This window comes from Acomys minous (genome assembly GCF_964271855.1).
Source record: "Acomys minous genome assembly, chromosome: 3".
Lineage (NCBI taxonomy): Eukaryota > Metazoa > Chordata > Mammalia > Rodentia > Muridae > Acomys > Acomys minous.
This window is the reverse complement of record NC_140485.1, coordinates 86,819,763-86,846,292: the sequence shown is the minus strand read 5'-3', so window position 1 is coordinate 86,846,292 and position 26,530 is coordinate 86,819,763. Positions and strand designations below refer to the sequence as shown.

General features: G+C 34.9%; 1 protein-coding gene and 1 long non-coding RNA gene across 8 annotated transcripts in view; one reads left to right on the top strand and one right to left on the bottom strand.

Annotated features, from left to right (window-relative positions):
• LOC311594844 overlaps window positions 1-16,439 on the bottom strand; it is a 56,336-nt gene extending 39,897 nt beyond the window's left edge. The window contains exon 1 of the long non-coding RNA XR_014778231.1: window positions 16,428-16,439. This is a non-coding gene — a long non-coding RNA (uncharacterized lncRNA). The remainder of the gene's footprint in view (window positions 1-16,427) is intronic.
• Window positions 1-26,530, top strand: part of ASCC3 (activating signal cointegrator 1 complex subunit 3) — a 264,221-nt gene that overhangs the window by 23,106 nt on the left and 214,585 nt on the right. For all 7 annotated transcript variants that reach the window (XM_084776931.1, XM_084776925.1, XM_084776929.1 and 4 more), the window contains 4 exons: window positions 15,461-15,581; window positions 17,827-18,034; window positions 18,886-19,027; window positions 19,596-19,721. In XM_084776931.1, coding sequence (XP_084633057.1) covers window positions 15,461-15,581; window positions 17,827-18,034; window positions 18,886-19,027; window positions 19,596-19,721 — 597 coding nt within the window. The remainder of the gene's footprint in view (window positions 1-15,460; window positions 15,582-17,826; window positions 18,035-18,885; window positions 19,028-19,595; window positions 19,722-26,530) is intronic.

The following is a 26,530-nucleotide window of genomic DNA, read 5'->3' as shown; positions in this document are numbered from 1 at the left end:
CCAAAGCCCAACCCAACTCCGGTGACTGCTCACAAAAGCTGGAAACCTGAAGCACCACTACACAGTTTGTAGATAGTTCAAGATGTTTGAGAGGTTACTTTCCATGTGCCTTATTTGGTCTAAACCTCTTGCAGGCAGGTCGGCTGATCTCAGAGTTGTCTTTGCAGCCTTACTTGTCTAACAGTGACCCTCAGCTCGCCTTATTACATATTCTGAGAGGAAGGGGCCCAGTGAACCTGGTCAGTTTCAGGACTTCCTGACGCTGTTTTGAGTTGTTTATGTTTTGTGTTAATGAGATCTTCTGTGTAATATGGAATGCTTCAATATGAAGAAACTGCTATACAACAGCAAGACACTGGCATTCTTCCCTGGTCTCCATATATAGCATGCATATATTGCATACACCAGCAGGACTACCACCGCATGAGTCATTATATTGTATTTTTGTAAATTATATCAGTCTTAGAATTTATTAAACATAATCAGATTCTCATATGTCCTCTGCATTTAAGCTAATGTGATAAAATATATTACCTTAATTGCTGTTGTAAAATTATGTTCATTTTATACTATTAAGATTAATGATGTCTCTTCAGCTATGAATATAGATATGTGTTATCTTCTGTTTGATATGCCTAGTTAATTCATTTATTCTTATGTGGCATGAATTCTTAAATTTTTGGAAATAAAAGTTAATCTTTTATTATTTTTTTGTTTTTTTGTTTTTATTTTTATGTTTCTTTCAAATTTCCACCTGTGTCTGTGTATATATTTTAAAAGGAAAGTGAACTGCAAAATTAAATGTGATACAATGAAAATTGTTCAGATTAACTTGGAAGAGCACATGGAATTATCCTTGGAATATACTTATACATGATTGAAAGATGTAATATATTTTATTAGTAAAATAAATGATAATAGTTTCTGGTAATAGTATTGTAGTTGGATGAAAACATTTTAATATTTTTGTTAGTTTTTAAATAAGTATTAAACTAAGAAAATGATGTAAACATTTAAGACAGAAGATAATTGTTTTCAGTTATCTGTATTCACGTGTATGACTAAACTTTTCTTTTTTTTAAATATTTTTTTGAGTGCCTAACCAGCCTTCCTGAGACCCTGGCCTATATATATATATATATATATTTATGTATGTGAGTGCTATATCTGCATGTTCACCTGCATGCCAGAAGCGGGCATCAGATCACATTATAGATGGTTGTGAGCCACCATGCGGTTGCTGGGAATTGAACTCAGGACCTCTGGAAGAGCAGCCAGAGTGCTTTTAACCACTGAGCCATCTCTCAAGCATGTAAACTTTTCTTTTAAGAGGAAGTTAGCCTATATCCTTTCTACATATCAGGAAACTGTCAATATGCTGTATAAGTATGAAAATGTAAAGTAAGCCTCTAATCATACAGTTCTTCCCAGCTTAACTTTACTAATTACCTGTCTAAGTTGCTTTTCTTTTACTGGGTATGACACTGTGGCCAAGGTAACTTAGAAAGTATTTAATTTGGCTTTACAGTTGCAGAAAGTTAAAGTCCATAGTGGGGAGCAAGTACATAGTGAGAGAAACAGCTGAGAAATCATGTCTTGATTCACCAGGAAGAAGCAGAAAGGGGGTGGCAGGAGCTAACTAGAAATAGTTCAAGTCTTTTAAAATGCAAAGCCCAGTCCTAGTGACATACCTCCTCCCAAAGGTCACATGTCCTAATTATTCCTAAGCAGTTTAACCAATTCAACTATATGAGCCTATAGAAGCTATTCTTATTCAAACCCCCACCCTGCCCTTCTAATCATTTCTAGTATGTAGCAATAAATCCTGTTCATATTTCAAGCTGTTTTAATTAAACTTGTAAATGACTTTGCCTTTAGGTTTGTTAAATTGTTATGTTAGATTAAGTACCTACAAATAGTGGCCATTAATTATTATGAAAATATAATTTGTATAATTTTCTTCAGGCAGCAACAATTTGCATTGCACTTTCTCCCTAGAGATAAACAAATGCTGTCCTAATTGTCATGATCATTTTTTATGTTAGTCGTGACTTTATTTCACAGTGTATGAATATTTACTAATTTTCTATGCCACAAACCAAATACGGATTAATTTACAAAGGTTTAAGTATTATCTACATATTGTAATTATTCAGTATTTAATTCTATGTGAACCATAGATTCAAAGTCTTTTCAGAGTTGCTTGGCTTTTAATATTTTCTTAGTATTTTTTTATTATCACTGTTGTAGGAATTTTATTGCTGTGATAAAACACCATGTCTAAAGCAACTTGTGGAGTAAACAGTTTATTACAGCTTACAACTTTTAAGACTCAGTTCATCACTGAGGGAAAACAGGGCGGGGACCTGGAGGTAGTTGTTAAAGCAGAAGCCATGGAGGAGTGATCCTTTCTTTATACTGCCCAGAATCAACTGCCCGTAGATGCTACCACTCAATATGGGCTGGACCTTTCTACAACAGTCACAAATTAAGAGACTTGCCTTTAGGCCAACATAGGAAGGACTTTTCTCAGTTGTGAGTCCCTCTTCTCAGATAACTATAGCTTGTGTCAATTACATGCGCGCGCGCACACACACACACACACACACATCCCAAACAGACAAAACAAAAATCAGGACAATCACCCTGTCTATACCACATACCACATGCAAATTGAAAATTGCATATTACTTCAAAAAAGGCTTTAAATATTTTTTTCTGTGTATACCATGCTTACTATAATGTGTAACGCATGACTTGTATTACTTTAATGTGTAGAACATTTTCAAGCTTTAAGATGCATGTCTGTACAATTAAAATGAAAATAGATGAGTTTTTTTTAATATGCGAACCCAAGTTCCTCTTCTGTTTTTTCTTAAGACATTATTTGTGCTGTGAAAACTTCCTTTCAGATTGTTATATGTTTCTTAGCATGCTCCTGAGTAGAGAATTTATAGATTATGCACTTTTAAAACCTAACATTGCGTCTTTATTAACTAAGCTTGTGAGGCTTTCTTCTATTTTCAGAAGAAAGGTATTTGTTCCAAGAACATTTGATGCTGGTGTGCCTCTATAGTTAGATCGGAGCTCAGAATTCCATGTCATTTCAGATTCTCCAGTACATAACTGGCTTAATCAGAAATTCTGTTTCATTGATAAACTAAGTTTGACAACTACATTTTTCTACATAAAGAGCTACTTGATCCGGTATTTAAGCCTTTTGCTACAAAATGATCCTTAGCGGCGTCTCTGTCTTTCTCAGTAGTTTTTAGTAATTTTGCTCCTAATTTTTTCCTCATTTAAAAAAAAGTTTGACTTTAGAAAATCAGCTTTTTTTTTTTTTAAATAATGAGGTCCCTGAGAGTTTTCTATTCTTTGGTTTCAAAAGACTTGAAAAAAGCCTGAAGGTCTTGTTACATGCCATTTTCCATTATATTTGTTTTACAATGGAAGTGAGGTTTGCATTTCTATATTTTAGCTGCTGATATCTGGCTTGCTGATGGCATGCCTACAATCAGCATTCCATAGACTCGCTGGAGGATTACTAGTTTGATGCTACAAATTTAAATGTCTCAATTCAGTTCAATAAATGATTAAATAAATTGAGCAAGAAATAAGTCTCGTGGTATAGACAAGGCCTTGAGTTCAATTAAAAATAGAAAAAGACAATGTTTACAAGTACTAATTCTTATTCCTTCCATAATATTTATTATAATAACTGGTACAGATTTGGAAAACACTAAAATATAAATGACATGAATAATTATTTCATTTGAAAATAAGTGCCAATTAATTCACACAGATATGTACATTTAATGGTGTCAATCTAAAGCTGATAAATAGAACCCAGTATTGATCATAGTTCTCCCTTTTGCAACTTTTTCCTGTTTTCTATAAAGATTTAAGCATCTTTAAGATAAAGATATTTTGCTACATAGATCCTGTTTAAACTACAGCGAATACACTTTACTTTATAAAATTCACCAATATTCAAAGAAAAATCACCTTTATTCCAAGTGGCTTTATATGTTCCTTGAATTTGTAGCATATTTTACATTTATTATAGGCTTTATTTTATACTAGTTTTAGGTTTGTTGAAGAAGCAGAAATACATAGTTTTGGAATATGTCTTGCTCCACATTTTCTCCTATTATTACATTAGTTTTGGCACATTTGTTACAATTGGTAAGTCAGTGTTAATAGATTAAAGTGTAAGCAAAGGTGCGTGGAAACCACCAAACTGGACTGCTCTGTAGGTAGAAGACAGTTCACTGGGGCATGCATACTGCCAGGAGATCAGGAAAAACCTTGTTAGCTTTATGGGTACAGGTAGTGCAGGAAACCACATGTGGGCCAGCGGGCCAGAACAGCCTGGGAGTTAACATGGGGGCTGTTTGACTTAATCAGGAACTAGATGACTTTTGCCCAATGTAGTTGCCCATTGGGCACAGATAAGGGAAATAGTGGCCTTTTCTGAAAAACAGAAACCTGTTACAGGAGATTTCTAAGGAATGCTGAGTTATATTTCCATTTATTATTTCTGTTATTATTTGTTATGGATAGTAGTCTTTTGTTTACTCTAAGAATCTGGCCTGCTTATAACATTGTCAGAGGCACTGCCATTTGAGGGCCTACTTTGGACCCAACTATTACTATTGACTAAAGCCCATGGTTTATTAGGATTCAGTTTTGGTATTACAGGATCTATGGTTTGATAGATGTAGTGTATGTCCATCAATGTTATGCAAATTAGCTGCATTTTCCTGGAAGATTCTGGCCTCTGTTTTTCACACCCCACTGTTGTTACACCTTTTTACTTTATTTTGTATGTGTGTATGTATGTGGGTGTGAGCATACACATGTACAAATGTTCTGTGGCACATGTGTTGATGAGGAAGTCAGAGGACAACTTTTGAGGTCAGTTCTCTCACCATGTGAGTTTCCAGATTGAACAGGCCCTTGGGCTTGGCAGTAGGCATTTACCCTCTGAGCATCTCACAGGACTCCTCCCTGCTCACTGAGCCCCTGGCAACCTTTGATAGTTTTACTGTGTTTGTACTTTTGAAAAAGCATTTTCTTTGTGTTTCCACAATGTCCTATAGCTGGAATCAAAAATCATAGCCTTTACAGACTGCTTGCTTTACATAGCAGTTTATATTTAATATTTTTCTATGTTTTTGAGGGTATGATAGTATGTTTCTTTTTTGTTCCAAACAGCACTACACTGTTTATTCATTTACTTATTGTGGAATTTTTGGTTGCTTACAAGCTGCCAAAACTAGATATTTGCATGTAGGTAGAAGTCTTAATCTCAATATTTATGAGCACTTTCTTACCACTTTTGATAATGTCTGTCTCTCATATATTTAGTCATTTAGTTTAAAATTATATACATATATTATGTGCGTATGAATATTATAAAATATACACAAACATGGAAAAGTTTAAAAGATGTATTCATAAAAATAATCTTTATAGTACTGAGAATTGAACCTAGGGCCTTATGTATATTAGAAAAGCGTTCTACCACTATGCTATGTTCCCATCACTAAATATATTGGTGAAAGTTAAATTTTCATTCTTAATTCTATTCTTGAGTTTTTAAAAATGTTAATCCAAGGCTAAAGAGACTGCAAAATACTGGGAACCTGAGTTCAGTCCCCAGAGACAGAGATCACCAGAATTTGCTGGCTTTTGTGCCAGGTGTGCTCAGCAAGTTACAGTGATAGAGACCTTGTCTTAAAAGACAAGGAAGATGGCTCCCTAGGAATAAGATTGGAGAGTGACCTTTGGCTTTCCTATACACCGTTGTGTAACACATGTACACACACATGCGTTCATGTGCACATACATACACATGGATGCACACATGTTTATTCACTTATTCTTGTTATACTTAAAGTGAGAAGGATAAACAGTTTGTGGTATTATTTGAATAAGAATGCAAAAGCATTGTATAATTTCAATAGACTTGTTACTTACTGGAATACAGCCAATACAGTTTATTGGATTTTTCTAATGTTTGATCACTTATCCCTTTAGTTGTAATTATTCACACTTATTTGCATAAGTTTTTTCATTGGGGAATTATGTGATGCATGTAAAGAGCCCTTGAAATACTTTGCAGCTAAAGAGGATGTCTCTTTGTAGTCTACGTGTATTCATTCTGTTATAAGTTATTTTAGTTTCTGCACATAACAGTTCTTGAAAACAAACTCATTTATCCTGGTTCATATTTTGTGCTTTACTGGTGTGCTCTATTTGTTCATTGGAACTTTCTTAATAGTATAGATTGAGTTTAGCTGAGAATATTAAGTGTTTCAGTAAGGGTGGTGTACTTCAGCTTATTAAGTGAAGTGTTAGAAACACATAGATTAAATTTACTTCCAGCCTTCTTTGTATTTCTTCGTTCCTACATATTGAGCGGATCAAAAATAAAACAAACAAACAAACAACCCAAAAAACAACAACACATAACAAAACTATCTACTTTTCCAGGCTTTCCTAGAATTTATTTGCAAGACCACAGTTTTTATATAGATACACATGGGTGTGTGTGTGTGTGTTTTAACTGACTGTAAGGTTTTTAAATAGTTACCTCTACTATATCTTAGACTGTCTCATACTTAGAAAAATTTACAACATTGATTTTGTAACTTTTTATTTAATAATACATTTCATACTTTCTGGTTTATATATTATAAATAAAAGCATTGAGGAACTTCTACAGTTTCTTACTATCTGTGTGTTGGCTGGTTGTGGGTCTCTGTCTAGATCATCATCTACTGCAAAGAGAAGCTTCTCTAGTGATGGTTGAGAGATGCTTTAATCTATGTCAATAATGATAGGCCAGTAGGGATCGGTTTAATGCCATGTCTGTTTAGCACAGCAATTGTAGGAGATTCTCTCTTAGCATCTTTAATCTTTCTAGATATAGGTTCTTGGTCCAGTAATGGTGCTGGGTAAGAGCTTCAGCTTCTGATGCAAGACTTACATGCAACTGGAAACTGGTTTGTTACCCCCATGACATTTATGTCACTATTGAATGAGTGGGCATGCTTTGCCAGTCTAGTCATTATTGTAGCTCACAAGATTCACAATTGGGCAACATCGATGATTACTTTTTTCTTTGATAGCATATAGAATATCCATTTCTAAATAAAGCTGTACTGTATAAAACCTTCTCTAGAGGCTCATGAATCACTGTGAAAGAGGGTGTGGAAAGACTATAAAAGCCAGAGGTGGAAGATAACTGAAAGGAGTCAGTTACTCATACGAACTTTCAGACACAATGCATAAAGATCTATATAAGCCTAAACCAGACCAGGTCTCAGCGTAGCATCAAAATTTACCATTACTTTTTGTTTGCTTTTATAACAATATATAATGCCTCGTAATCAAGTTGGGAGTTTAGTATCCACTGTTAATAGTGCCCTTAATGGGATTGATATTTGTCTAATGGTCTAACTCACTAGTTGGTTCTCTCTCTCTCTCTCTCTCTCTCTCTCTCTCTCTCTCTCTCTCTCTCTCTCTCCCTCCCTCCCTCCCTCTTCTCTTTAAGATTTTTTATTTTTAATTTTGTGTGTGTGTTTGTACATGCACACAAACACATATGTACGAATGAGTGCATGCCTGTGGATGCTAGAAGAGGACATTAAATCTCTTGGTGCAGGAGTTAGAGGAGGTTGTGAACTGCCTGATGTGGTTGCTCGGAACTGAACTTGGGTCATCTCCAAGATAATAAGTACGCTTAACCATTAAGTCTTGTCTTCAGCCCTGGATAGTTTTCCTGAAAGATGCAAAAATTGTATTTGGCTGTTAAACTCTAATATTATCAAGAAACAAGAAAATAATACTACCTTAAAGTTAATCTATGTGTATTCTGATTTTTAAACAACCTTTTGTTCTAAGGAACATAATTTTTTATTGATTGATTTGAAGCAAAAGCTAGTAATGTAGCCAAAAATATTTTTATTGTAGCAGCATGAGTGTTACAAATGTTTTGTCTGCTCCCAAATAATCTAAATAGGTAATATTGAATATAATAGTATTTACTAGCCCTGAGCATAGTAGCACATATCTGTAGTTCCAGCACTTGGGAATCTGAGTTGCAAAGTTTGCAAGTTGGAAGCCAGATTGATCTTGCTGTTTAAAAGAAAACAGCAGCAGCAGCAGCAGACTGAAAATTCTGAAGCAGCTTCTGCTGAGGGAAGTACATTAGCTGCATCTATTATGTTTTCTGATCCTGGAAGCTTAACACTTTCATTGGTAGCTGTATTCTGTGTTGTAAAAACTTCTTTGATAGGCTCTCTGTCTGCACCCATAGCTATCCTCTCTCTTTTTCCTTTTTAACTTGGTGGCCTTGGATACTTGTATTAGTATAGCAAACAATGATCCAGACAGCTGTACCTTTGCAAACAGCTGCCAGTGCCAAGTTAGTTTGTAGTGCAGATCTTGAATGAAGAAGTGCACCTGCTCTTGAGAGGATGTATGTGGCAAGTGTTACGGAAAACATAATTTTGGGTTCTTATTGAATCTGATAGCAGCTTATCTCAGAACTCTGCTAATATTCTTTGGGAATTTCAGAAACCTTGCATTTTACTTGTTTTTTTCACATGTTTTGTCAATCATGGGGACTTAAGAATGTTATTAAGAAGTGATTGACTCTGGTCCATTATGCTGGTTTTTTTAAAATTAAAGTTAGTTTCCAAGTATACTAGTTATTTTCTAAAATTGTTTTTGTCTTTTAAAAAATCCTACTACGTTTATCATTTGTGAACCACAAAACAATTTGGATTAAGTAGCAGAGTGCCTAAGAATATGCTAGGGTAGCTTGGCAGGATTACGTATATTCTTATAGAAGGAATACCTCATTTTAAAAGTTCATCATCTTTAAGATGTGATGGAAAGAGCAGTCGATGCTTGTATAATCATTTTTTAAATATTTAATATTGATTCATATATATTAAGGCAGCACTTATTCCTTAACCTGCTATTATATAAATACATAGGCACATATACCTGTTAGATTTTAATAAGATTTATTGCACTGGGGCTGGGCAGATATTAACTCTCTAAACTATCTTGTCTGTTTCCCGCCCAAGACTTCCATAAGTACTTGTACATGTTTTCTATTTCATCTCCATCATGGAATCCTTAGAGCATGTTCCTCTTGGCCAAGTTGTCTAACCCACCAGCACCTGCACTTTTCTCCCTCTTTCCTTTCTTCTCCTTATGGTCTCTCAACCACCTGCAAACCCATGAGCCATGGTTTTGCCTACCTCTTTTCTGCCTGGTCCATCTGTAAGCAACTTTATTTAGCCAATAGGGGTAATTGGGAAGGCAAGATTTATACCACATTATTTTGGATATGTGAGAATTTGGTCATAAGGATCTTGAGGGACAAGCAATTAACATTTGAATATCTAGGAGCACCAGATCAACCCCAACACATACTGTATATATAGTGTTTACTATTATAGTTTGATGTGTGTGTTTTCCATTGGGAGATAATGATATAGATATGTATTTTAGTTATCCTTTCCTTTTATCCCTTCCTACTTTACATATCTCACTCTACGCCCACCCCGCACTTTATGTAGAAAGTTCTTTAATACGATCCTTGATCTTTGAGGCAGGGCATGCATCTGACTAACAAAAATCCAAAATACTCATTTAAGAAGTTTGATAGAGAACTTGACATAAATGTAGACATTGTTTGAATAGGGAGGGAATGAGTAAAATAGAAAACTATTAGATCGGTTCACACTGTATGCATACATTGCAATATAGTGATCCTCATTAACTTGTACAAAGAATACAAAGAGTAATATAAAAACTTCTCATACAAGGAATTATTTCAATCATATCACTCAGCCTTAAGCAGTATATAAATTACTATCAATAATTCAAGCAGTGTGCCTCCTGAACATTGTTTTATAGCTTTATTGATAAAATTTTTGCATATATTTGAAATGTGCAAATCATGAGTTCTCACATATACACATATACATGTAATTATAGCATTTTCCCTTCCTCTTAAATCATCTTAAAAAGAAATCATAGTCCTTTGTTGTCTTCCTTTTTATTCCCATCATCCTTTAACCTTAATATTGACCCAATTATCAACTCTGTATCTAGAGAGTTTTCTATTTTGAACATTTCATATAAATTGAATCATGCAATACAGTCATGCTATTTAATGCTTAATGGAACGTTTTCAGTTTCTTTGTACACTACTTCAGTGGTTTTATAACTAAGCAATTCTGTTGTATGTATATGTATACACCGTGTGTGTGTGTGTGTGTGTGTGTGTATAAAACTACCATTTTTCATCCATTCATTATTTGAGTCAACTTTTGGATGATCTTTACTTGCTGACTATGAGAATAATTATATTTGTATACTTGTTTTGTTTGGATTAATATTTTACTTTTCTAGCATATATACCAAGTGGAATTGTAAAGTCCTAAAGTATTTTTATGCCTCCCTTATGAAGATTCATATTCTTTCCACAGTGGTTGCGCAACATACGGAGACTTCAAATTTCCCATGTACTTACAATACTTGGAATTTTTCATTTTTGTAGCCTGTCTAGTTAGGAGGTCATTGTGATTTTGATTTGTGTTGTCCTATATCATATTGTGTTTCATCATACATGTATTTCATAGAGAAACTTAAACACTTGCTGTTTTTCTTCTCTTTTACTATTTCTGAATTATTAAAAAGCTTCATGTCAGATGCATATTTGCATGTTTTTTTTTTTACTTTCTTGAATGTATTCTTGGAAGCATGAACTTGCCTTATTTATTTTCTGTTGTCTTTCATTGCTCATAGGTTTGATGTATTTAAGCATCCTTTTCATGCAGATTTATTCTTATGTTTTCTCTTAAGAGTTTTATATTTTAAGGCTTTTAGGCCATTGATTCATATTGAGTTGATTTTTTGTTTGTGGTTTGAGATAAAAGTTTAGCTCCTTCTCCCTTGATGTTCCTTTTCTCTTTCCTTTTCTCTTTCCTCCTCTTCCATCTTTTCTCTGGTTATTCCATTGTTGCTTATTGAAAGACTCTTTCTTCCCCTTGTCTTGACACTAGCCAGAAATTAATTTACCATAGACAATTGAAGGGTTTTTATTATTGTTGCTGTTTTGTCTTGTTTGTTTCGTTTTCATTACTTTGCTGTGAAGGCAGAAATAGGGACCTTTGAATCCTAAATTGTCCTTTTCCTCCTCCTCCCAAGATTGTTCTTACTATTCTGGGGTTCTTCCAAGTCTGTAGGAATTTTAGAATCAGCTTGCTACCTTCTGAAAAGAAGTCATCAGGGATTCTGAGAGAGATTGCATTGAATCTATAGACTAATATGGGTTGTATTAAAATTTTCACTAGTATGTATTCTGGTTCATAGATACTGATTTTTATTTAGGATTTTAGTTCTTTTCAGTTGTATTTTGTAGTTTCTGTGGGAAAGTCATACTCATCTTCTAAAAAATTCATTCCTAAGTCATTTTTGATAACATTATAGAAGGAATTGCTTTCTTAATTGTATTTTTTGATTGTTCATTGCTAGGTCAGGATACAATTGATTTTTTTATATTAGCCTTACCTTGTGCAACCTTGAAGAAAATATTAGTTCCAGTAGTATTTTCTCTATGCAAGATTATGCCATCTGTGAATAAAATAGTTTTATTTCTTCTCTTTCTATCTAGATGTCCTATATATCTTTTTCTTGCCTAAATGCCCTGGCTAGAACCTCCACTGAAGTGTTGAATAGAAGTGGTGAGTTGAGATTTTCTTGTCTTATTCTTGTCTCTCATCTTCATGGCTAAGTATTTAGGCTTTTACTTTTATAAACCTGTACCACAGTTAGCAGTGAGTTTTATAGGTGTCCTTTATGAAGCTATAGAACTCCCTTCAAGTAGAGTAGATTGTTTTTCTCATGAAAGAATAAAATTATCTTTTTCTCACTTGTTAAACTAGTTATGCAGTTTGTTTTAATTCCATTGATATTGGTAGATTTTTTTCCCCTATTGAATCAGCCTTGTATTGCTGGCATTGATTTCACTTTGTCACCATGTTTATCATCTGTCTTTTTGTCTATCCATCTATCTAATATAAGTTTGAATATGTTGCTGGGTTTACTTTGTGAGCACTTCATGGATACTTTCTATTTCCATATTTCAAAGTTATTCATCTATAGTTTTCTTGTTATGCATTTGGTTTTCTTATCCTAGTATTGGCTTTGGTAGAAGTCAGCTTAGAACTGTTTTTGTATGTTCTTATTTCTTGCATTTTGTTAAGAATTGATATGAACTTTTTAAAGGACTTAATAGAAACCATCAGTAAAATTTAATTTCTCCATAAATTGGTTGACTATCAATAAATTCTGGGCCTGGACTTTCTGTGGCTTGGTTTTGGCCACTCTTCATCCTTTCCCTTAGTACAAGTCTATATAGATGCACTGTAAGTTCTTGAGTTAGTTTTTGGAGGTCTCCCACTACCCCTCTTTGTTAATCTAGCTAAAGTTTTAAAGTCTTTCCATTTTCTTGATTTTTCTCTATTGTTTTTCTGTGCTCTGGTACATTTATTTGTGCTCAATATTGCTATTTTCATTTCTGCTTTTCTTCCTCTGAAATCTTAAAGTTGTAAATGAAGTTGTTGATTGGAATGGATTTTTAAAATGGATGTATGACTGTAAATTACCTTTTAAGCACTGTTTTAACTACATTTCATAAAATTTCCTCTGTATTTACTCTGACTTTTTCATGATTGCGTACTAAAGTATACATTTGTATTTTCCTAAAATGTGGACCTGCTGGTTATTAACATTTTGTTTAATTAGCACATATTTGAGAATTCTTCAAATTGTCTTATTTTTTTATTTCAAATTTTATTTCATTGTGTTTACTGAATATACTTTGGATTACTTCTCTTTGGAATGTATTGAGAATTATTTTGGAGCATGTAATATAGCCTGTCATTGCAACTGTTTCATACATATTTGAAGAGAATTTTCTGCTCTTATTTTGTGGTTTGTTAATAGAATCTTGTTAGGCTTAGTTGGTTGTAATGTTACCCAAATATTTATTCATTTTTTTATAAGTATTCTGCTCAGGGTTAAAACAGCACCATTGTGGAACAGGTAGCATTAAAATTGAGCTATTAATGTTTATGCCTTTGAAAAGAACAAGAATTAAATTTTAATGTACACTTTGTTTTTCTCTACCTCATCATCATCTTTTTTTTTTTTTTAATTGTACTGAGGAGGGCATGTTCTAAAAGGATCACCCTAGCTACTGACTTTTGTTGGGAGGAAACAAAATAATTGATTTTCCGTGATCCATAGAAGACCTCTTGAAAATTGGAAGAAAAGCTGAGAAAAAGAACAGAACTATGAACAGGACTATCTCAAGAGCTGTGACTAGTATTACAATTAGTACTCGGATGAAAAACCAGTGGATTTGTAAAGGAAAACATTGGTAGCCTAGAGTCATGTAAGATGTAATGATGTAGAAACTCTTTCTGGTGGGAGGACATAAGGAAGTTGAGGTTTTCAATATTTTGCTCAAAGGAAAATCATAGGTGTTATTCAAAACATACCATAAAAGAAGGCATTCTGATCCCTTCTTAGAATTCTGGTTATGATCATAGAAACAGTTTTATGATATTCATGGCTAGCTTTTACTATGATAAGTATGTAATTTTCTTAATATAGACTGTTTTATACATACATACATACATACATATATGTATAAATGCAATTTCTGAAAGTGGTCTTTTATTTTCTTGGTACATTTCCAATAAAACCAGATTATTTTCTCTGTGAGTGTATTTTGGCTGTAACTGCCCACTGCTTCCTAGGTGCTTATGACATTTGCTATTGGTTTCAAAATCTCTAGAGAAATAGTGCAGTTCTTAATCAATATTGAGGATTTTACAGGTGCTTATTAGCTGCTTATCTTAACATGGCTTAAACATGGATCTCGTGTTAATTTTTTCTGATCATTTGTCTTCAGCTTTGCACATGTCAGTATTTCTTGTTGCTACTTAGAATTGTTATGTGGATTTAGATGTATTTCCTATTCTTGTATGTTAACCATTTTTCAGATGTCGAGAGACCCTGTAAGATTTAAAAGTCCTATCATTTGAAGCAGGCTAATCCTCTATGTCATCATCAACAATAAAATACCCTGATCTCTTTTCTTACAAGTGGACCTTGCTATGTAACCCCGCCTGACTGGAGTGAAACCTGTGATCACTTCTGAGTAATGGGATTTAGGCATATACCACTAGACCCCGCTAGTTGGATAATGTATCTTTATTCATTCCATATCATAATACTTTTATGTAAAATAGTTAACTTGTATTCATATTCAGGTACTTATCGCTTCAAACTTAGCTTTTCTATTATCTATGTAATCTTTGATAATTTATATAAATTTCTTCAGTTTAGGTTTTATGAAATCAAATAATAATAGTACTTGAATGAAATGATTGTTAGGCTAAATCTTATAGAATTAGTGCTTATTATAGTTTTGACATATAATACATACTTGTATCCTGTTGATACCTTTAGAGTTCATAATGCAGGATCATTCATCACAACTTATCTTGTTTTATTTTCTTTATGTTCATATAATTTTATTAAACAACAAAATATTTTATATTTAACAAGTTATATATACTCAATGTGAGCTTTTGTTTTACGATTTTTGTGTATGGATTCTATAACAACGAAATTTGTTTAATTTAACTTCCTCACATGCAAATTTAAGAGTGTAACACTCTGAACAAGAATGTATATATACATCATCTCAGCTCATACTTGAGAAAGTCTCTTCCTTTCTAGAAAAACGTCTAGAATCCTAAGTGTAAGTCTCTTTCTTCTTGTTCCTTGACTGAAACCGAATTAGTCTTTGACAACTCCTACATAGAGGTGTGTGTGTGTATGTGTGTGTGTGTGTCTGTCTGTGTGCGCGCATGCGCGCACATGAGAATTTTTCTGAACTGTGTTTTAGATTTTAGATTTATTTTGTACTTAAAATACATGTAAAATTTAGTGTTCTCCATTCATGGGTGATTAAAATCTTTTTTTACCTATAAGATGACAAGCTGTTAGGTAGCTAGTAACCTAGTCTTTGCAAAAAACAGAAAAAATATTTACAAGTAAAATAAATCCAAGAATTTAATTTTATTATACCAGAACAATAATTATTTTCATGTCATGTAGTTATATCTTCAAATGATAATTGTTTTTAAAAACAGAATTATGATATTTAATTTTATACTCACAAGTAGTCTTTATAAAGGTACTGGATGTTCCTTACCCTTGTAGAGATAGAATTTTCTTTTACAAGTTGACTCCTTTCTTAAATCTTATGTTCTATATATGATTAGTTTGACCTCCTTATTTTGCTACATGGGTGTTAATGTGTAAATGTTTATTTTGTTCTTTTCTCTTAAAGCTGTTTGAATTGCTGGGACCCGAAGGACTTGATCTGATTGAGAAACTCCTCCAGAACAGAATTACAATTGTAGATCGATTTCTTAATTCCTCAAGTGATCATAAGTTTCAGGTTCTTCAAGGTAAGAGTGTGGTAGTGATTGTAACTTAAAAGAAAAATCCATGCTCATAGGGCAGTCCTAACTGGACTTAGTTATCTGAAAAACACAAAAGTTTGGAGTGGGGTGTGTTTGGGAGGCTATTGGGGAGGTTAGAGGAGAGAAATGGGAACTAAATACCACCATGTTTCTTTATAGCTCTATGAAATTCAACAATAAATAAAAAGTTTAAAATGAATGATTTGTTGGTTTACTAAATTTTAAATGTAATTGTGCTTTTTAATGTTCTTTGGTTTGTAATATTAATGATACCATTGTTTTATATAAAATTGAGACATGTTAGAACACGAAACAAATATGTGACACACATGCGATAGTATATTAGTATTTGGGCATAGCATTTTTTGTGATATATAAAATAATATGGCCATTTTTAAAAGACTGCATACAAATATTACTTATTGTGTATTCAGGAGTATTATAGTTTTTCTTCAACTTTTTATTTTGAAACTTTTCAAATCTGGTAAAGGTAGAATTATAACACAGCAAATACTTGACTTGTAGTTATGTGGGACTACCACTCATGAACATTTTGTTCTGTTGTTTGTTTTACTTACACACACACACACACACACACACACACACACACACACACACACACGGAGAAGAGAGAAAAAAGGGAGAAGAGATACCAATAACATCATTTAAACCTTTACTTAGCAACAACAGGAAATTGTATACTTCATGGTAATATCCTATAAACTCTCATGTGTACAAGTAAGAACAGTGACAGTTACCTTCACAACTGCTATATAACTATCATACTTAGACAGTGCAACACTTGGAATACCGTATACTTTAAGACCTCACCCTACCCCACCCTCCTACCAACAAAATAGTAAAATAAAACCTACCTGAGATATCACAACATGGGACTGTAAGACTCAGGTTTCAAAAAATGAAAATGAAATTTCTTGACACTTTTAGTCTAATCTACCTTGCTAGCCTAATTAATTGGGATTTTCAAAAGTCATGAGCATAAGAAATTATATACTTTTTAACTTCTATTTATGTTGACCTCTCTTTGTTTACATTTTATTTACTTATTTTTTCTTTTTGGTAATGGCACTGAAAAGGCATGATAAAAACAGCCTTGATTTAAATCCATAATTATTTATGAAATTTCTCTAATCCTTCTAATCTTCTCTGATGTTTATATGCTCTCTTGCTTGCAATAAATATATAGTCATCATCTTAGATATCACAAGTTCACCTGTAGCAGCTAACAATATTTAGGCAGGTTTTTGTTAAGTTGGATTTTTGCTGTTTGCTTAAACAGTAGGATTGTAGCAGCAGTCAAAACAAAACAGAACAAAACAAAAAACCCAATAACAACAACAGCAACAACAACAAACCTGTTCCTTGAAGTCTTTTTCAGCAGCTCTGTCTGTGAGTTTCCATTAGTCCAGGATTTAAGCTATGAAGCTTGAGTCTATCATCAGGTTAGTGTGATGGTCTCAGGGTTGGGAAAACTGATTCTGGGATTGGTAGAATTGAATTTTATGCTTATATTTGAATTCTCCCACAAAACATTCATATCAAAAGCTGAAGAACATAAATGTGAAATAAAACTGTGAATCATCATTTTAACATTGGTTTATAAGTATAAATTGGGTAAGTGTATATTTAAATGCCATTGAAAATGGTAAACTACATAATGTAAACCTTAAAACTTAAATTATTATAAGGTTTTACCTCAAAACCAACAGCTCACAAATGCACTTCTAAGGCATTATAAGGAGTAATATTTTAAACAATAAGTGTTTTCTTGGTATTCATAAGCAATTCATGGCTAATTTAGAATTCAGAGTTGGAGTTTTTATTGCTAGAAGAGAATTAATTTAAGTTTGTAATTGATCTATATAAAGCAGATCTCACAGCTTTTGAAAATTTGTTACTTTATCATAATAATGGCAATGGCAACTAAAATTCATAATTATATATTTTAAATAATTTGAACAAATTATTTTAAACTATGAAATTTAATTTTTGCATTCATGATGTTATGTCAAATTATATGATCCTAGTGTTGTTATAGTATTTGTTTTTAAGACTACCCTTAAACATGTAATTGAGTAAACCAGCTATAAAAAAAGAAGTTGTTAGAAAATTGGATTCTGTTTTGTGTTTGTAGTGGCAAAATGGTTTTCATGAAGGTCAAGTCATGTCTGCTATTTATAACTCATTATATTTTTTAATTACTTCACAGATAGTTGTAAAAAAATTTTAGGAGAGAATGCAAAGCCGAATTATGGATGTCAAGTCACTATTCAGTCTGAACAAGAAAAGCAGTTAATGAAACAATATCGCCGTGAAGAAAAAAAAAATGCTAGAAGAGAAAAAAAGGCAGGAGAAGATGGGGAAGTTTCTGGAGAAGGAATTTTGTCTTTTGATCCTAAGGAACTCCGAATACACAGGTAGTAAACATCATATGCTAAAAATCATACAAGTGGTGCAGTTTTACCTGTCATTCTTTAGCTTTTAAGTAATTTGGTGATTCTTTTACAACTTGATTCTCTTTGGTGAAGTAAAAGTCACTCTTTAATTAGAATAAGTCTTGATTGTGTTCATGTGAGACACTTTATTTGCAGAGATGGGCTCGTCTAGGTTTTCTTTTTTATACTTTTCAGCTATGTTACATAACGGCCACATGGATATAGTTTAGCATCTGTTGACTTTTTCAATTTAATGATTTTATTTTATTTTAATATAATTTATAAGTAGAAAAATAAATATGAGTTTTGTGGTCAGTTAAATTTGCAACTCTCAACCTGTGGGTTGTCATCTTTTTGGCAAACCTTTATCTCCCCCCCCCAAAAAAAACCTTACATTACAATCCATAACAATACCAAAATAATTGTTATGTAGTAGCAGTGAAAAAAATTTTACGGTTGGGGTCATGACAACAAATGAGGGACTGTCTTAAAGGGTCACCTCATTAGGAAGATTGAGAACTGCTGATTTATATATTTAAGCATTGAAAAAGTGGTATTTATCACTTATACATCTTTATGGTGTGAAAATAAATGAAAAAAGATTAGGTCAGCATTACTGACTATTGTATAAAAGTAGCAATTGGAAATATACTCAAAGCCTATTATTTACCCTGAAACTTCTTAGTGGCTAATATCTTACATTTGTAGTTAAAGTTCTTTTTTTTTTTTTAAGTAGGATTACTTGAAATAGCAATTATAATGGCCTTTAATTTGTATATGGCTTAATTTTTAAAAATGTCAATTCTGTCATGTTATTTTTTTAATTATTACAGAGAACAGGCACTTCTGAATGCTAGAAGTGCTCCAATTTTGGGCAGGCAGAGAGAGAAAGAGGTTGAAAAAATTCGTTATCCTCATGTTTATGATTCCCAGGCTGAGGCCCGAGAGACATCAGCATTCATTGCTGGTGCCAAGGTATGTCATAGTAATATAACCACATTTGGAAACAGGTATTTTCTGAGCAAATGCTAGCATAGATGTTTCCTTGTGTCCTTGAATATATTACTAGAGGATACAATATGCTAAATTATATGTTAAAATAGTAGGAAAAAATGGGATATTGTAGTATATCTTAAGTTCCTGAAATATATTCCATATTCAAAACATATTTAACTTTTTTTTATTGTTTCAGTTTGTATTGGTGAGTTATATCTATTGTATTACTGACTATATTATATATTATTTTGGTTATGACAGTACCTTTGTCCTCAAAAATACTGTGTAGCTGGTATGTACTCTTAAGTTCAACAAATTACATCTGTATATCCTAGGAGACAGTTGACTCCTGAATGTTTAATGAGTATGGTTTATGTTTATTTTTCTTTTATTTAGATTTATTTCCTTTAAATTAGCTGGCTTTATTTGCTAGTACTATGTTATAAAGCCAGTAACATTTTGTCTTTGTCTCTAATTTAACTTAAAATTTTATGAGAGCAGTAGACTTTAATTTTTCTTACTGGAATTTTATTTTTTGTACTTATAGATGATTTTGCCAGAAGGTATTCAGAGAGAGAATACCAAGCTGTATGAAGAAGTGAGGATCCCCTACAGTGAGCCAATGCCAGTTGGGTTTGAGGAAAAGCCAGTTTATATCCAAGACTTAGATGAGGTAAGATTAACTTTTTGTGTAATAGATTCTTTTAAGTATGGAATTTGTAATTGGTCAATCCAGTTAAGAATATGGATAGCAGGCAGGCGTGGTGTCGCACACCTTTAATCCCAGCACTCAAGGAGGCAGAGGCAGGCAGATCACTGTGAGTTTGAGCCCTGTCTGGTCTACAATCTGAGTTCAGGACAGCCAAGGCCACACATAGAAACCCTGTCTTGAAAAAACCAAAAAAGGAAAAAAAAAAAGAGAGAGAGAAAGAGAAAGAAAGAAAGAAAGAAGAGGAATATAGATAACAGGTTGGCTAAGAAGTAGGCTATTGGAGTATAAAGGTTTCTTTGTACTCAAAACAGATTCACATATGCCTTTGCATTACATATGTTTATTTTGTGTTCATTTGGGCCATTTAGCAAATTTTGCATGTATGTGTTCATGTGTATGTACATATACACATGTGAGTGAAAGTGCTTGCATGATTTCATGTGACTGTGGAGGCCAGAAGTGGATGTTAATGTCTTTTTGTATCACTGTCTATCTTATTTTTTGAGATGGGGTCTTTCACTGAAGCTGGCTGGATAGTGAGCTCCTGGGATCCCCCTGTCCTCAAATGCACAAGTTAGACAACAGACTTGTGCTGCGGTGCCATTTTTTTTTTTTAAATGAGGGTTCTGGGTGTCTAAACTCATGCTTATGCAGCAGACACTTCTATCTTAGCCATCTTCTCAGCCCTTAACCTAACTTTTTACAGTTTTTTAAAATTTATCATCCTGATCTGATCTTGCCCTCCCTCTTCCTCCTTGGAGTTTCTCCCTTTGCCCTGCATCCTCCCATCCTCCCATCCTCCCATCCTCCCATCCTCCCTTTCTCCTAAGAAAAGGCTCAGAAAAAGAGAGGTCAACTCTTGGCTTATCAAGTTGCAGTAGGGCTAGGCAGCATCTTCTAGTGTAGCTGCACAAGGCAGCCAAGGTAGAGGAAAGGGAGCAAAAGGAAGGCAACAGAGTCAGAGACAGCTGCTCTTCCTGTTGTTAGGAGTCCCTCATGAAGACCAAGCTGCACAACTGCATATTTGCAGAGGGCCTAGCTCCATCCCTAGGTCTCTGTTTGGTGGTTCAGTTTCTGTGAGCCTCTGTGTCCCAGGTTAGTTGTGGTTTTCTTGTGGTATCCTTGATCTCTTTGGTGCACTCATTCCTTCATTCTCTTCCGTGGAATTCCCTGAGTTCCACCTAATGTTTGGTTGCGGGTCTCTGCATGTGTATCCATCAGTTGGCTGGGCGAAGCCTCTCAGATAACAGTTAAGTTAGTCACCTTTCTGAAAGTAGATCAGATTATCATTAATAGTGTCATGGATGGTCTCTCTTTCATGGCATGGCTCTCAAGCTGGGCCAACAAATGGTTATTTATTCTGTCAATTTCTGTTCCATCTTTACCTGTACACATCTTATTTGCAGGACACATTTAGGGTCTAATGTTTTTTGGCTGGGTTGTTGTCCGAGTCCCTCCATTGGATGATGACTGATTCAGGCTGCATATCTCCTATTGCTAGGAGTCTTGGCTAGGGTCACCCTCACACATTCCTGGGAGTTTCCATTGTCCTAGGTTTTTAGTTCACCTAACCCCTGTCCCCAAATTTCAGATCTCTTTCCTGTACTCTCTCCCCTTCCCAACCTCTTCCTCATCTAGTACCCTCCCTTAACCTCCCTTGATGTGTTCATATTTGTATCTAATTGGTAATAATTTTTTAATTAAGAAAAATACTAATTAACCTCAGGATTGGTAACCGGTCCATAGGCCACTTTTTCTGGTGCTTTAGTTTATTCCTTAACTTTCAGTTGCACAAATATAAGTTTCTTTCTAAGATCTATTTGCTTTTATTTTACATGTATGGATAGATGTTTGTTTGTGTAGATGCTTATTTACCACATGTGTGCACTGTCCATGAAGGCAGGGAGAGGGTGACAAATCCACTGGAACTATAGTTATAGGTGGTTGTTAGCTGCCATGAGGGTGCTGGGGATGGAACCTAGGTCCTCTGGAAGAGCCACCACTGCTGCCCTTAACTACTGAGCCATCACCCCATCCTCCAAACATATGCTTCTTATTGAAGGTTGTATAACATTTCCTTTCCAGAGTGCTTCACATTATAGATTCAGGTTGCTTTTTTGATGGATGTTATATATGTGCTTCATGTCTTTTTAAGGCACCCCCTTCATTTATTTAAATTATTTTTGCTAGTAGCAAGCATAAAAATCTTTCAATAAAAATATATTGAGTAACCTATGTTCCTGAGACAATAGGCTACTCAGTAATACAAGGAGCAATAACATAAAATCACTGGATTCAATCCAGTGGGCCAGATAGACATATAAAGAAATTATCTCAGTATTTATGGTTAGAGGTTTTAATGATAATATATATGTAATATATATTGAACATCTGGGTGCTGAAGAAGTAGGGCTTCCTTAAATCTTTTGAAATATGGTGGATTGTAAAGAAATAAATGGTAATTACTTAGGGAACTAGAGGACATCAGAGATCATCTGTGAGCTTGAGCTTGAATGATAATGTAGAGCTTCCAAGGATTGGGAAAGGCTTTTTAGGCATTGAAAAGGTATGAAGAAATGGTGACGGATATCCCCTGAAAGTCTTCTCTTACTGGGAGATTGGGATAGATGCAGGGACCTCCTATTGGGACTCTAGGTGAGAGAAGTATGGGAGATATGGGAGAATGGGGAAATAGAAGGACCCAGAGGGTCCTAGAAACCTACAAGAAGAACATCATGATGGGTGGATCTGGACCGGGGGTTCTCCTCAAACTACTGCACCAACCAAAGACAATACATGCAGTAAATGTTGAACTACTACTCTGACCTAGCCAACGGACAGGACATTCTCCACAGTTGTGTGGAGAGTGGGGGCTGACTCTGATATGAACTAGGTGCCCCTTATTTGACCACTTCCCCTTGGTGGGGAGGCCTGCTGGCACTCAGAGAAAGAATAGGAAGGCTACCAGGATGAGACTTGATAGGCTGTGATCGTATGTTGGGGGAGGAGGTCCTCTTCTGTCACAGATATATGGGAGGGAAATAGGTTGAAGGAGGGAGGGAGGAACGGGAGGAGACAAGCAGGAGGCTAACAATTGAGATGTAATCTGAATAAAGTGGAAAAAAAATGGTGAGAAAGTGAGACCTAACAGATTCAGGGTTTTGTACTCTGTACTATATTTTGTCTTGAAAGATATCTTCAAACATTGATATGTAGGACTTTGCTGGATTAGATTGAAGTATGAATTCTCTGCATAGCCATTTTGTGCTCAGTCTGTGAAGGTGAACTCCCTTTTCTCAGCAGGGTTCACACTCCACTGGATCCAGTAACCCCAGATTTTGTAAGGAGTGTCACATAGCCCTCAAGGAAGATTACAGGCCCAACCCTTTCCTGATAAGGAACTTATTCAAGCACAGGGAATTCTTAGAGGTCCCCCACACTATGCTGAGGAGATCCTAGCCTATAGCAAATGATCTTTATTCATACTTAGAAACCCTCATACATAGGATAATTAAATATTGTTTTTCCTTCTTGTGATAGGGCCCATGTTACTGCATGTAAATAAGTACTCTTATCACTGTATGTAGATTAAGTATCTTGGCACCCTTAGCCATAGTGAATCAGATACATTCACCCTTAAAACCCCTCCCACTGCTCAAGGTTTATAAATAAAGGTCGGCTGGCTTGCTCAGGCTCTCTGTCATGCTCACAGTTCCTCCACTATGATCATCTGAAACTCCATTTATTGAGATGGACTCCTGGCAGTGTTGGCAGAACTGCCTTTGCAGTTTCTGGCACCTGCTCCATTGCTAACTGCTGGCTCTGTGCTGAACACCACTCCCAACCTCCCCTCATCCCCTTGAAGCACTGCTGGGCCTGGTTCTCACTGGAACTGTCTGCCAGCAGGTTTTGGACATATGCCTGATTCCTCTGCTGTGCCTAACTCCGCAGCTCAAAGAAGGAGCTGTGACACTTTGGTATCATCACAAGCTTGTGGGGCTCCCGAGTCTCCTGCCTTCTGATACCAGCATTCTCATTCTAAAAGACCTGTTTTGTAAAACTCCATGGAAACCTCATTTTCCACCTCCCCCAGAGAGGCTGGGAATCTGGCCTAGCACCCCTGCCTCAGGCCTCATCCTGAGGGCTCTGTACTTCCCCTGAGCAAGAAACAGGACCTTGGTACCTTTGACCTCGAGGTCTGTCCATTTGAAAGCAAGGAGCTCCTGGACCAGCCCATGGGATGTGAAACCAATTCACAGGTGGTGGGACCCATGCCAAACAACAATCTTGAAGGGTCATATCTACTATAGATAATATATAGATAAAACATTGTTTAAAAACTTTGAAAGATACATTTTCCTTTCTTTGGAGGTGGTATTTGTTTCTGCGTGTGCTAGGATATACGTGACTATGTATGCCTGCATGTGCATGTGCTTATGTATATGGGAGTGTGTATGCCTTTGTGTGCATGTGGAGGCACTGCATTTTATTTTATTTTATTTATGCTGGAGCTCACCAAGTAGACTGAACAGCAAGCCACATGGATATGCCTGTATCTGCCTCCTCATACTATGGTTGCAAGTTTATGTTACCATTAACTTATGTTAAGAATTAACTCCAGTTGTAATGATTCTGAGGCATTTGTTTTACTGACTGAAATATCACCACAAACCAACGTTGAAAGTTTTTAAGCTAGAATGTAAGATAGATTTGTAATCCAGTCATAGCATACTGCTCATGAACATTAATCTAAGGAGACTATTTCAGTTTCCCAGTATTTGGTGACACTGTCTGTGCTTGTGTGTATGTCTCTGTGTGTGTCATCTGTTTCACTTGGTAAAAGGAATTTTAAACTCTTTTGTTTCTTTTAAAATTAACTTCTTATTTTGTTACTTTAACTTGGAAATTCATTACTCTGTATACAAATACTTTATATGTTTTGACACTCTCTAAATTCTTAACAGTCTCTTAAAATCATAGGTGTTTTATTTGATACCAGTTTTTTAAAATGTTTTGTTAAATTTTGAGATAATTACATCATTTCAGCTTCCCTTTCCTTCCACTAGATACTGTCCTATGTATTTCCATCCTTTGCTCTTTCTCAAATCACTGCCTCTTTTCCTTTTGTTGTTTTACACACACACACACACACACACACACACACACAGAGAGAGAAAGAGAGAGAGAGAGAGAGAGAGAGAGAGAGAGAGAGAGAGAGAGGAGATAGAGAGGGGAGACACACACACACACACACACACACACACACACACACACACACACACACCACAAATGTTTTCTAGTTTGCTCATGCCCAGTTCATTTATGCCATATAATTTATTTTTGTAGGATGCTCATGATGCTTTCCACCATCTGTCTAGCATCTTTAGCATCTATAGTGATGCTGCTCTTCTCATTCTTGAAATAACTCATTTTTTTTCTTCATCAGTTTGTTCAGGCGCAGTTCATTATTTATTTCCATAGAGGGATCATAGTGTTTTTTGTCATTCTTCTATCTGTAATGATGCTTCCTTTGTCCTTGATGATGACATATGATCTCTCTGCCTTTCAATCAGCCTTTTCCAATTACAAATTTTTATAGCATCTGTTGTTATGTTTTGATTTTCTAGATTTCTTTGGGCAACAAGATAAAATAGTCATTTATTTGATATCAGTATTGGTTTCAAATACAGAAATTTTCTCTTAAAATATTACCTTTTAAAAATCCACTGTTTCTGACATTGAATTTTCCTTTTCCTTTACTTAAGAATTCTTATTAATGTCGCATTTGATTTCTCCACTAATCTGTTATTTATGAATTGCTATTTAGTTTTCAAATCCTGTTTGACTAGTTTATATTCAGAATTCTTGGGATTAATTTTAGTTGACTCCAACCCCAGACAGTCGTTCTTACTATCTGGCATACCACTTAGAACATGAGTCTCTATTCCTATGCAGAGACTGACTCTGACTTCACTAGGTTTCTCCCTTGCTGAATACTATGCAGCTCTGAGTTCAGCTTTCTGTCCCATAGTGGCCAGGTTCCAGCAGATAGCCCCATACTACTTGCTCTGGGTCTTTGTAAAAATCCATTATGCTGCTGCTCAGGGAAAGTGCTAAGAAGAGTTGGTGCTCCTACATGTCTTCTCCTTCTGTCAGTGCTACTGCCACAAACTTTCTGTATATTCTCCTCTCTCTTTCATTTAGTTTTGATCTTTTATTTTAAACATTTATTTCTATTATCTCCAAGTAAATATGGATATAGGTAGATAGATAGATAGATAGATAGATATCCATATTGTGTGTGTGTGTGTGTGTGTGTGTGTGTGTGTGTGTGTGTGTGTGTGTCCTTGTCCATCTTTTGGGGTTCAAGTGACATGACATGGTGAGCCAACTGACGAGTACTGAGCAGAACTCTAGTACTCTACAAGAGCAATGTATGCTCTTAACTGCTCATTCTCTCCAGCCCCAGTTTTGTGCCTTAAATTGTTATTGAACATACAGATTTTTTATTTCTCTTTCCTGAGCTGTGGTTTATGTACTATTATTGGTGCTACCCCTCTCTGGGAGCAGAGTACTTTGAACCAAGAATCAAGCCACACTTCTGGGATTGACTCTGAATGAACTTCTGAAGCTGTGTAAAGTTCCCTTTTTGACTTGTTATTAAAACTAGCATGTTTATCCTTGTGGCTGAGATGTGTTTCTTGGATGCAGAAGAATGTTGGATCTTGTTTTATACATCCATTCAGTTAGTCTGTTGTCTTTTTACTGGA